Below are 12,721 nucleotides of genomic sequence, written 5' to 3' on the forward strand. Positions count from 1 at the left end.
TAAGTCAACTTGAGGATCACTGTTTTCATTTTCTAGCTGGCAAACAAAGCCTTTCTCAGGTTATTTAAAGAGGATCAATATGTCAGACGGACTTAAAGGCTTAGGATCGCTGCCAATTAGAATACCTCCAGCTATGACCGATTATTCTTTGCCGTCTGGTGACATGTTTCCCAACATCCCCACTCTGCACAATGTACAGCCAGGTTTTTCAAAAGAGCTCCATTGGCTCACCTAGTCTTAGGCCATAGGCAGACCCTGGCAGACGGAATAAGTAAGCATTATGTAAGCAGAAGACCGCCAGTCATAGTAGATGGTAGCCAGGGCAACACATAAGAAAGAGGGCATTGTATATTCAAGTTGGCGCACTGCTACAGAACATGCCGTTCTCGTAGGAAAGCGACGGTACCGTCTGTCTCACTCAAACCTAGGCAGATATTTCACGAATAAAGGGTTTCAGGGGAAATCCACAATGTCTTTTTTTGGGGGGGGATCTCGTGCACCTTTTTTGAGGTGCGCTTTGTCACACAAAGACAAACCGCCTCGCTCATGTGACGCTGTGTGTGTTTGGGCAGGGTTCCCCTGGCGAGCGAGGAGAGTGCGGAGAGCCCGGAGACGAGGGATATCAGGTAAACCGTCGTAGGAAGCCACATCAAACACGTCCCCTCAAGTCAGTCGTTGGCCACGCTTTCCTATTGGAAAGCTGCACTTTTGAGATATGAAAGAGAGACCACACACGCGAAAGAGAGACAGCGTACTAGATTACCACATTCCTTGGGATAAAGGGGGGGGGGGCAGGCAATCGGGTGTTGCTGTCATTGCGTGCCTTGGCAACATCCAAAATGTAAGACGTTCACATCAAAACGCCGCTTTTCCGTTTCATTTAAATGCCAAGTCAGGTGTGAAGTCAATGTAGAGATGAAAGTGATGGGGGAAAAAACCTTAAAAGACAGAAACACCTTGACAAAGTTCCCACATTTCCTTTCCTCTCAGCCCCCCCCCCCCCCCACACACACACACGCACACACACTCAGCCCTCCTCTGAGAAAAAACGATCCTCAAAGTTGTAAAGTGGATCAAAGTCATTGGAGCGAATCGTTATTAGGCAGTGGGTGAGAGGCCTCCGGGCTTCTGCGAAAGCTCCTAAACTGGCCAGTAAGTGACCTTGTGGCTTTTCTCCCCCGCCGAGTGCTGAATTTATGGGTGCCATTTAGTCAAACCCTCCTGCGACTCGCTCTAATACAAAACATGCGTAGCTGCCTAGCCAGGGTACTGGATTATGATAGAGGCAGGCATACCTGAGGCTTTTTGCCTCAAGAATATGAGTGTAAGGAGTGAATGTGATTCGTTCGCTGTTCTGTATGTCCCTGGCACCAAGCTCACAGGTCAAAAGAGCACTTTAAGGTGGTCCTCTAAACCTTTTCTTGATGTTGTTTTCAGGGTAATATCGGTATCCCTGGATCCCGCGGGGCTTTGGGACAGCAAGGATTACCTGTAAGTCCAATGACCCCCCCCCCCCCTACTCTCTACAGATGTATGCTATAGGCAGCAGCAGAGCATGCAAGTCCTCTCGACGCTGCTGTGTATTCAATGTTCCATTCTTGTTCCAGGGGACTTCAGGCCAGCGCGGGGAGCAAGGCCCCAAGGGGGACAGAGGTTCTATGGTAGGAGGGTTAATCCTAGCCAACATCGCATCCTGGTGCACACACTCTCTGCTCTGTGCACCCAGAGATGGTTCAAATTATACTTCTGATTCATCCACTGTTTCCCATGTAGCTGAGAGCTACAGGTATGTTGCCAGGTTGTCGTGTCTCTGCAGGTAGAAAAAAGCTTGTAGCCGTTGTAGTCGGAGGTACTATTGATTCCCATGGGGGAATTGCAGAAAGGCTAGGCAATGTGGCAGTGCCCTTCCTGTCATGGAATGACAGCGAGACACTCAACACCAGTTGATCTGGGCTCGTCTCTTAGCTGTCATCGGTACTGCGGCATGGAGAAACTTGGCACGAAAAAGTCCCCTTGTCTAATGCTAAGAAGAGGATTATTGTTAGAAGCTATCCTTCTTTCTATGACTTCCGATAAGGAGGACAGGTAGCTAGCACGGAGTTGGAGTTTAACACAAGCATGGAGGCCTACTTTCTTTTGTACTTGCTTTTGATACCTACCTCTATCAAATAGAAATGGTGAGAAGGGATGAATTATGCATGAAATCCGACTTTGTCAAAACATGCAGAGGGACTTGAATGTTGATGCCTTTGATATATGAAACAGGACACAAGGGAGAATTGTTTTTCGGACCACACACGATGACTTCCTTCAAAGACATCTTTTCTGTTTAATATTTATAAACAAAACGTTATTTATTATTGATTTTCCTCTTTGATGGTGACCATCTGAACTTTTAGAGAAAGAGGAGGAATGCGGAAAGCTGGCATTAATAAAACTTCTCCCAAAAGAGAGAGTCTCTGTAGACATTTTGTCTGAAATGCATCTTATAACTTTGGCTACTGTAACTTCAGGACAATCAGGGGATTTTTTTGTAAGACTGAAGCGTTACATAATTATCATTATAATCATCATTACAATGATGACACCAAAACAATATTCACTTTTGTTCCAAATATTGTTTGCCAGTATGTCCTGTCTAAAGCTGAGATTTCCGCAAACTTGCTACAGCATGAGAGCTGGCACATCAAAAAACAAAAACTGCAAACAAACCATACCAAGATATACTGAAGCACTTATATGAATTGGACTTGGCTGAGAGATTCAACAAAACTTGAGAATGTTCTAGAGATAAACCCGGGTTGTAGGCTAGCTGCAGTGAAGCGAAACAACGAGTTGAATGGGTTTATTCGATGCACTTACTGTAACTGTGCGTTCATGTAAATGCATGTCTGAATTTAAAACTGATCTGTGTGTGTGTGTGTTCATACAGGGTTCAGAAGGAAAGAAAGGAGCAAGGGGCCTGAATGGAAGTCCTGGCGCTGAGGTGAATATCCCATATCGAGCACGAAAGAGTCAAAAAAGCATTTTGTGAGGAAGAAAAAAATGTCAATGAGATTGTGGGAACAGGTCAGGAGACAGAGTGTACTTATTAATAATGCTGTAATAATAAACACTAGAGCGAAGAAGATTTAAGTTTTCGGTTGCTGCACAGGGCATCCAGAGCCTTGGTGTCCGTTACATCCTATTAACCGATTTCATACTGCTCTTAGGAACCAAAAAATGCACTTCCCTGTACTTTCCATAAAAACGTTATGGATCCCATTCCATCACTGTCAGTCAGGAATGCATCCCTCTATTCCAGATGCTTCTCTGAGGAGGAGGGGAAGGGGGTACTGAGGATAAGGAAGAGCTCTTCGACAGTTAGCGTTGCCATAGAGACTTGAGATCTGTGTGATGTTGTCGTTTGGGATTCCCCAGGGGGCCGTTGGTTCACCTGGACCCAAAGGTGCGGAGGGATATCCAGGATCTGATGGTGCCGCCGGATTAGTTGGGTTGCCAGGACTGCCAGGAAAGCGAGGGAGACAGGTACTGTACGCACCTCACCGACCTCAGTACAGACACGGAGAGCGTGAGACCGAATGTTCTGTCCCCAAACATACTCCTGACCTTTCAGTGGCACACGGTTTGTCACAGGATCCGTAAGCTCGACCTGTGTCAAATGGAAACCTCCTTCGAAGCATCTAATCTTTGTGGCAGACATGCTGTCTGGATCAGAGCTCTTCAGGGTTCAATGAATCCTCTTTCTTGCCTTTTAAGGACCGTGTCTCAACTCCTAGATTACTAGTCATTCTCCCAAACCACTCCGTAGCCATGCACAGTAAATCTCCGGAAGCCATTCTCAAGGATACGCCTGATAAAGTGACATTGGAACCACAACAGGTCTATATTTCATGTCAGTCGGTCGCGTCAGTTCATTTAGACTAGGGTTTGAATGATTAAAGTCTCAAGTAATACACGCTTATCTCAAAGGGGAAATGGCACGGTTAACTGCGGGACTCCTAGAGCCCTGCTCCTACCGGCTGTGATTAAAGACCGGGGACATTGAGCCTGCAAAATGACGGCTCATGAAATGCCTTATTTGACTTGATTGGGTTCTGGCAGACAGAACTCAATGGGATTCTTTATACGAAGTATCGGCTCCTGAGCAGGAGGGTATTTCACGCATGGCTGACCTTCCCACCGCCCCCACGACCCTGTCCAGATAGCAGAAGGCCGGGTATTGGCCCCCGCTGTGTTGTCTGCACAGTTACATAACCAAGACCGGTGGCCTGGTGAGGGGAGTTCTTTCCTGTGGACAACCCTGGCTCACACACACAGGGAGGACCCTAGGAGGAAGCATGCCGCTTCCACATACATACTGTAACGTATCTCCCGGGGAAATGCAGTCTGGCTGGCTTCGGCTGCCCCGAAAAAGGGGCGATTATAGCTCCGCTCAGGCGCTTCTCCTCGCGAGTCCTTTTTGAGTTGGGGCCATCGCCACGAGGGTCCTCGTCATTACTTCTCTTCCTCTTCTTTTCCCCTCCCTCCTTCCCTCCCACTGCGCCCCGCTCCCTCCCCGCCCCCCACCTACCTATAGCCAGTCGAGTACCTACCCAGGGAATATACAGGTGTTTTTCTTGGAGTCTAGTCTCATAGGGTCTAACCAGAGTCAGGCATCTGTCAAGGGAACCCGGATCATTAGAGAAAATAAGCAGGGGAGTAGCTCCCGGTTCACCCTGGCCGAGTCTCCACTTACTGGATAAACAGTCCGACCTGGGGCCTGACCAGCACTAACTCTCTCCCTCTATTATAATACTTGGCTTTCGTTCATAATGAACTGCAGGGGAGAGTGCCATCATCATGTCCTGTACAGTGCCAAACTCTAGGGTTACCGCTGCGAACCGTACTGCTATGCTTTTAACGTGTCATTCTCTGATCTTCGTCCATGTAAATGTGCGAGTTGTCGGCCAAACTTCATGATATCTCGGAGTGATCGAATTAAGCAGACGGATTCAGTTCCTCTACGCGAGCTAGAGCCCTGGGATCGAGGTTGGAGCGGCGAATTTGGAGCGCTGCAATTCCAAACCGCCTGCTGGTGTTTTGGAGATCGTTTTTTTTTCCCAAGGAGAAGTTATCCTTGAGGGCGAGCCAGACCGGAAGACATGCATCCAGCGGCTCGCTCTCTCTGTTTTTCTAATATGGCTCCCCTTTACCTACGCCGTTGATGGAACAGGAAACAGTTGTGGTCACAGGAGCAAATAGAAGTTCAACAGTCAATCATTTTTGTAGAGAACTTTATTTGCAAATTGTCGTGATAGATTCTGAACAGGAAGAACATGTAGACCTCAAGCCCTACTGTTCCCAGTTCTGACTGTCAAGGTCAAAATCAGAGCTCCTAGAAGAAGTCGAATCGTAGACGATCGAAGTGGATCTTGATTAGCGTGTTTTCAAGAGCGTAGATTTGGTTTTCAACATTGGGGGGGGGGGGGGGGGGGGGGTTCAAGTAACATGACACAACGTTAATAATATTCCAACATCGTTGTCGTTTGAATATGGGGGGGGGGGGTTACCTCCTCCCATCCCCCCCACAAACTACGCCCTCGCATGTTTTAGTCCACAAAAATGGAGGACACCTTTTGTGGTGGAGCCTTGTAAAAGGTTCGGATAGCCTACACTTGCTTCTCTAGTCTCATCTCACTCACTCTCTTCTCTCTCTCTCTCTCTCTCTCTCTCTCTCTCTCTCTCTCTCTCTCTCTCTCTCTCTCTCTCTCTGTCCTCAGGGTCAGAGAGGGCAGACAGGCCTGGAGGGGTCTGCGGGTCTTCCAGGGCCTCGGGGTGAACTTGGCCTTCCTGGGATGATTGGAGAGAGGGGCCCTGCTGGAGAGAAGGTACCTCACCCCACCTACACCTCACACAGCCATTCCTCCATTAACCTTGCTTTTACCCATGACCCTCTGACCTGTGTGAACAGGGGGAACCAGGCCTGGTGGGGGAGAGGGGCACCCCAGGGCCAAAAGGCATTGAGGGTGCTACTGCAGACCAGGGCAGGAAGGGAGAACCAGGACTCAAAGGCCAACCAGTAAGTGTCCACTGTTCATTGTAGCATTAGCTTCCTGGAGTGTAGACAGTTTGGAAAGTTGTCTTTGTCTGTGTTCACACTGTGTTGAAGGGGATACACATGAATCCCCATGATCAACTTATAAAAGGATCCGATATTTTTTGTTTTATGGCCGTAGACATCATGGAAAACTATGTTTCCTACCGTCAATTGTGCTGCGTTGTTCAAAGGATTAGCAAATTATCCCCAAAAATGTTCTCTCTGTTACCATTACAGATGGGTTCAAACACCCATACATTCTTTAATACCTGGAAATCTCTAAATATAGCTTGGGGGTTTAGGTAGCCAGTGGAAGGGTCAAAAATGTGCAACTGACAGTTTCCGCCAGGCAAAGCTAGCTTTATGTAAGAACCTCACTTTTTTTTTTTTACTCTGTAAAAAACACCCGGCGCACTCCCCTTCCACACCTCTATTGCCGCTAGTAAAAAGAAATAGAGTCTAGGTTCAGTGACCTTACACTTTTCAGGGAATCCGGTTTTCTGGCCCTAACCCGCTGGGTCCGAAAAACAGGCCCTGACTGGAGGATGTGGATGATTGGCCGGGCAAACAAACGTCTGCCACTGTGGCGGGAAATCTCCAGGCGGGACATGAGGATGGGGGGGGGGGGGGGGGGGGGGGGGCTCAGACAGCGGACCCGTGTGTGTGTCTCCAGACGGAGACAAGGGGCCTTTCCAGTGTTCTGTTTGTGCGGGGGTCTGGGGGAGCTAGACAGGGACGTGTAGAGGTGGGGGAAACCACAGACCCCGACCCTGCCTGGGAAAGCAGCGAGGTGGACGGGGCAAGAGAGGAGACAGAGAAATGGGTTCAATGTGTGGGCAACACGAAAAATCCCACTTATGGTAATACTGTGCACATCTAACACCTCGCCTGCTGTCACAATGTGCGTTTGTCTTCCTCACCTGCAGGGGGAGCCTGGAGACCTAGGTTTGACCGGCTTCCAAGGGTTCCAGGGCCCGAAGGTGAGAGACAGAGAAAGAGAGGCTATGGCCATTGGCTATGATGACCAAAGACACACTCAACATAATTCCCTATTCAGCCTTGTATCATTATAAATAAAATACTTAATAAATTCCATACTTTGATAATCACTGCTAAAACAAAATGCAATGTCATGCTTTTAGGGGCCAAATGGAGATCTGGGTTTGACGGGTGTGTTTGGTCCAAAAGGTCCAATCGGAAATTTGGTAAGTAGTTGCATTATTTGGTAAGTACATTACTTTAATGTCTGTGGATTGTGGATCTCCAATGGATCTCCATCTGTTTTAGGGCTTTGCTGGACCAGTGGGCCCTGAAGGAATGATCGGCCCAATGGGGAAACCTGTAGGTTTTAATAGTGTGTGTGTGTGTGTGTTTATATAAAGATCTGTGGGTGCCCAGGTTGAGTGATCCTTTTAAAAGGGACACCCATTCCTCTATTGAATGTGGCCTTTGTGCCTGTAATGGTGGTTGTGTTGCCAAGACTGGGGCACTGAGGATGAATTGATAAACCTATTTCTTGTCTAGCCAGAAACCTACTATACTCCTTGGTCATAAATCATGACTTATTACTGTTTCTACCACGGCTATTCCCCTGGAAGTTTGGAACAGGGGCGACCTGTTTGAAACTGACCAGTTTAGTCTCCCATAGCTGATTTCTTACAAGCTTGGTAGTCAACTTTTTTGGGGGGGTTCATTGGCCAGGTTTAAAACACTGGAAAGGGGAGGGCTACAGTCCTTAAAGTCCTCTTAAAAGTTGTGTCTTTTCCACAGGGTCCAAGGGGTGCAAAGGGAAGCTACGGGGAAATGGTGAGATCTGCTTCTGCTTCTTTGTTTATTTTCTGAAGAAAACCTCTTCATAGAGGACTCATCATTTAGTCTTCAGTGGATGTATGTTCTATCAGCTAATAGTGGCTGTGAAAGTGCATAAGATAAAGGACATCTGTGGGCAGAGTGCTGATATCTACCAGGACACCTAGAGGGGGTTGAGTGTGGTCGTGGTGAGGTGGGAGTACACGGTCATTGCGAGAGTAGCTTTTCCAGGGGCGATTTCCAGTCCGCTATGGTGCCTTACTGTACACACTCTCATTTATGTAAACAGCAGTTAGGAAATGCCCTGCCAAAATGTTAGTGCTGGGTCACTTTGGGAGTTGCAGGGAGTGCTGTACTGTATAAGCCTCCTATATCATAGTTCCCACTCTGCGGTATAAACTGTTTTAAGATTCCCAGAGCTCCTTAAGCCTGTTTGCGACTCAAGTAGTACAGTTCACACACAGACACGCGCGCGCACACAGACAGCCTGCTCCTCGGGGGCCTAATAAGAACCAGCTGCTGCTGTGTTAATGTCAGTACCCGGACCAGCCAGCGGGGGAAATAGAGAGCTGTTCTACATTTACATACATTTATCAGACGCTCTTATCCAGAGCGTTCTAGAGTCATACTCAGACCTCCTCACTCCTGCTCCTGCTGTAATCTGACTTTGTGAAAGTGACTTATATAACCGAGTGCCACCATGTGTTAAATGCCATAATTGTGCCCGTGTGGCATCTTGCTTTTTTGCTCTTTCATATCAGGGACCCCAAGGGCCACAAGGGATTCCTGGCCCTAGAGTAAGTATTTTTTCCGCTGCTATGACTGTAATACAGTAAGCACTGTAAGCGTTCCATGACTGTAATCTTAATGATCCGCCTGTTGTTTCTCTCAGGGTCCACCTGGTGCTCCCGGTCCGACAGTATGTATCCTGTCCGTTATTCACACCTTCACAGGGGGAAAAAAAAGCTAGAGCTTCAGGATCGGAGGTTGGCAGGGCAAGGAGAGTCATTTCTGGGTTTCACACGAAGTGTAGTGTGTTCTGGATCGAATCATGCTCTTTGCCTCAGGCATCTCCTACCTCCGTCTTTCTCTTTGTACTCGCATTCTGTCTCACTGGCTTAACTCTAGGTCAGTCTTCCATAGTAATGGGAAATAGCCACAGGGCCAGTCATGGCAGATGTCCTGCCTTTCCACTCGTTGAGAGGAGAAACACGATCAGATTTTTGTCATGAACTGTTGTTTCTAGTAAATGTACTGCACACAAACACAGTACATCATACAATAGAAGGTTCTCTGGTAATTCATTAGAACTCCCCCACCAATTTCAGGAATGTTCTTGTTTATTTTAAGGGCCTCGTTCATTTACTGCTAGTTTCTAGTGCTTAACAGTGTTTGTTGATGTTGTGTCCTCAGAGACGCATATACTTTGACTCTCCCGTTGAATTCAACGCTGCCTTAAGGACCGAGGTAGAACACTAAACATATCCTGAAAGTGTTCTCTTGTACCATAAGAGAACTCTTTTTACACACACATAATTACTAATATCAGACGCCAATCCTCATCTTTGTCCAAACGGTCTGCCCACTGTGCTAACCTAGACCTACCAGAACACTGAGATGGCCCAGCCGGATCACAACGCAGAGATCTTTAGGACCCTGCGCTACCTGAGCGGTGTGCTTGAGAGCATCAAGAAGCCACTAGGAACCCGAGAGAACCCAGCCCGGTTCTGTAAGGACCTGCTGGACTGCCAACACAAGCTCTCTGACGGTTAGAATTCCCCCTCTTCTTGTACTTTTGTGTGTATGCGTACGTGGTCCGGTCCAAGAACATTACCTTCGGAATACCTGTTTTGTGGTGAACCTCTACCAAGTCATTTTAATGATTCAGAATGTTGCTTGTGCTTGTTAGGCCGGTTCTGGGTCGACCCAAACCTGGGATGTCCATCCGACGCCATTGAGGTCTTCTGCAACTTCACTGCAGGGGGGCAGACTTGTTTGCACCCAGTCACCTCTAACAAGGTAACAAACCCAAGTACAGGTAACTCCAGCACCAGACAACACCAGCACAGGGCCTCCAGAAAATGTTGCTTCCAATTCAATTCCATAACTGAATAAAATGTCATGTAAGGGCCCAAGGTGATGAGATGAGAGAGCTACTTAGGCTAGTATAACTTCATGTCTTATTTAAAGCTCTAGTATCTTCTGCATAGTGATGTCAAAATGTGATGGATTAGGATACTGTATAATCAATCTACTGATCAAATATATTTGTTTACGCCTCCCCACACACAGTCAATCAGTTGTATTTGTGTTATTAAGGGTTAGGGTTAGGGTTAGGTGTGAACCACACCGTTTTCAAAGCATGTTTCTCTGGAGATCTGTTTAGTAGAGAGGACATTTCCAAAACTGACCGAATTACCAACTAGGGGTGTGCCTCATAAGAATACTAGCTTGTCCAGAGATGTTGTACAACCAGCCCCAACCCTCTGCGCCTGCCTCTCAGATGGCGTTTGATGTGGGGAAGGTCCAGATGAAATTCCTCCACCTTCTGAGCACCGAGGCCAGCCACGGTATCACAGTCCACTGCCTCAGCGACCCACCCTCCAGAAGCATGGACAACCTCAGTGCCCGCCGCCATGACACCCGGCTGAGGTTCCAGGGATGGAACGGACAGACATTGGAGGCAGACACACTACTTGAACCCAAGGTGCTACGAGACGAGTGCAAGGTAACGGGTGTTCCGTCTTCTCCCGTCGACCCGAGAGAATCCGAAGCCGTGTCATTTCCGTGTTTCAATGTTCCTTTTCCCTCCTTCCGTCAGATCCAAGATGGCAGCTGGCACCAGTCGAGTTTCGTCTTCCACACTCAGGACAGCCGTCAGCTCCCTATAGTCGACATGCAGGAGCTCCCAGCACCACAAGCCAAAAGCCAGCGACACCTAGAGGTGGGGCCCGTCTGCTTCCTCTAAGGCGACCGACCAGAACCTGCCCTGAATATTTATAAACTACAACTAAACAAGCAGTCACACAAAATGGCGGCTTCCCAAGGAGAGTCTCTCAAAGTCAGGTGGGGGTGGATCTCCTTTGTGAGAGACGGGCGCCCTGTCCAGCTGGATGGCCTTTTGACTTCTGAGGAAAAATTCGGTCCATAGGACACCTTAGGACCGGAGAGCCTCAAGACAGCAGTGTATACCAATATTTATCAAATAAATGTGTAAAGTATTTTTTGTTTGGATGTTTGTTTTGAAAAAAATAAAATAAATAGGTGCTTTGGTTCACTGCATCTTGTACCGATGGTTCTCCCTGATCTCAGGGAAGGGCTGGTCCAAGTAACACCCACTGAAAACCCCATACTTTGTTCCTCCTTTCCCCCTCATACTGCCATCCATCCATCCTAAGCAGGGGCCTAGTCCAAAGGAGAGCTCTAAAGTTCTTAATATGAGCATTGTCCAACTGCAGGCTCCTAAGAGTGCAATAGCTTGTGGATTAAGCGTGAGAGATTCGAGTATTGCATATTCAATCATGGGTCCTCTTGGATCTTGTGGTTTTATGTCAGTTTCAAATCTGTTGTCCGACACAGCTGGACTTGTGCATCTTGACAGATGGTGCTACCTCCTGCTCGTTTGCCTTCACAAATAGGTGCTTGTGTCAAGTTTCTACTTTTCATTCATGTTGTATGTACTGGTTACATCAAGATCTGTTCTGTTGTAAGAGTACTTCCGTATATTAATTTGGTCATTTTGGTTTCTAATTTATAAGAACCATTTTTTGTTTTGAATAAAACTACATATTTTTCATAATTTGTCATTGTATAAGATAGGTTACCACTTGGACCTATCATTGGTGCTGCAACAGGTAGTTAGTGAGTTTGACATTTTTCCTGTGTATATTTTGACAGTATATGTTTGATTATTTATATCCTTTGCTTTTGTTCACCTTACCATACCCCAATAAATTATACTCTCAGAGATTTATTTGGTCAGCTTCAATTAAGTCCAAATAACTATTTATGTAAAAATGTGTATTAGTTTGTACACTCACATGTGACTGTATTTGTATTGTATACTTTCACGTTCATCAAACGGTTGTTAATAGGATATACTGGCAGCTAGCATTGGCCAGAGTCAGAACTCGGTACAGATAGCAGTCATCATGTTCTTAAGTTATGTGTAATTATATAAATGTTCATGAGGATAATGTTAAATGTGTAAATATAAAATATGTTGACACTAAATAAATGCCATGTTTTAATCCCAGTGTGGTTTGCAATGTGATATGTTCTGTATGTTGGTAGAGCTAGTCCCATGGGTGAGCAAACTTCCTAAAGTATCATTTTTATTATATTTACATTCACTGTCAGTCCTAGTTAAATGGTCTTCTGTCCTTACCATACATAACATACAGCATACAATATCCTTAGTAGCAAGACAAGATGGCTGATTAACTGAACATAGCAGAAAACATTGTTTTCATTGGGTGCCTTAAATCTTGTGACCTTATGACCTAGTGCAACCATTCAAGGCACACAATAAACTTGTACCTTGAATAGCCACTAATCAAGGACAGCAGTGTCCTGTTGTGTTGCTTGAATTCAACCTAGGAAAAGTGTGAGCATGTGGTTTGTGCATGCTTTCTTGAGGTTTAATTATGGTTGTGCCTTCAGATATATTTTTCCAGACATTACTCACCAACTTATTATTTATCAAGAAACAAAAGCTGACATTTCCCAGTTAAACTGTCATGACCATACTTGCACAGACACTTCAGATAAACCAAGCAAATAAACCGTAGGAAACACGCCTATATTTATAAGAGTATTCCATTTTGCATTCTT

The 12,721-nt window shown here is 46.4% G+C and overlaps 1 protein-coding gene across 1 annotated transcript in view; it reads left to right on the forward strand.

Annotated features, from left to right (window-relative positions):
* The window catches only part of LOC136936579 (collagen alpha-1(XXIV) chain), a 33,269-nt gene extending 21,126 nt beyond the window's left edge, over positions 1 to 12,143 (forward strand). The window contains exons 4-21 of the mRNA XM_067230191.1: positions 573 to 626; positions 1,438 to 1,491; positions 1,608 to 1,661; positions 2,933 to 2,986; positions 3,421 to 3,528; positions 5,763 to 5,870; positions 5,954 to 6,061; positions 7,006 to 7,059; positions 7,222 to 7,284; positions 7,367 to 7,420; positions 7,850 to 7,885; positions 8,650 to 8,685; positions 8,781 to 8,807; positions 9,302 to 9,355; positions 9,488 to 9,656; positions 9,798 to 9,907; positions 10,392 to 10,616; positions 10,710 to 12,143. Coding sequence (XP_067086292.1) covers positions 573 to 626; positions 1,438 to 1,491; positions 1,608 to 1,661; positions 2,933 to 2,986; positions 3,421 to 3,528; positions 5,763 to 5,870; positions 5,954 to 6,061; positions 7,006 to 7,059; positions 7,222 to 7,284; positions 7,367 to 7,420; positions 7,850 to 7,885; positions 8,650 to 8,685; positions 8,781 to 8,807; positions 9,302 to 9,355; positions 9,488 to 9,656; positions 9,798 to 9,907; positions 10,392 to 10,616; positions 10,710 to 10,856 — 1,515 coding nt within the window. The 3' untranslated portion in view covers positions 10,857 to 12,143. The remainder of the gene's footprint in view (positions 1 to 572; positions 627 to 1,437; positions 1,492 to 1,607; positions 1,662 to 2,932; positions 2,987 to 3,420; positions 3,529 to 5,762; positions 5,871 to 5,953; positions 6,062 to 7,005; positions 7,060 to 7,221; positions 7,285 to 7,366; positions 7,421 to 7,849; positions 7,886 to 8,649; positions 8,686 to 8,780; positions 8,808 to 9,301; positions 9,356 to 9,487; positions 9,657 to 9,797; positions 9,908 to 10,391; positions 10,617 to 10,709) is intronic.
* Positions 12,144 to 12,721: the final 578 nt, after the last annotated feature.

The sequence above is a fragment of the Osmerus mordax genome, chromosome 27, assembly GCF_038355195.1.
Source record: "Osmerus mordax isolate fOsmMor3 chromosome 27, fOsmMor3.pri, whole genome shotgun sequence".
Classification (NCBI taxonomy): domain Eukaryota; kingdom Metazoa; phylum Chordata; class Actinopteri; order Osmeriformes; family Osmeridae; genus Osmerus; species Osmerus mordax.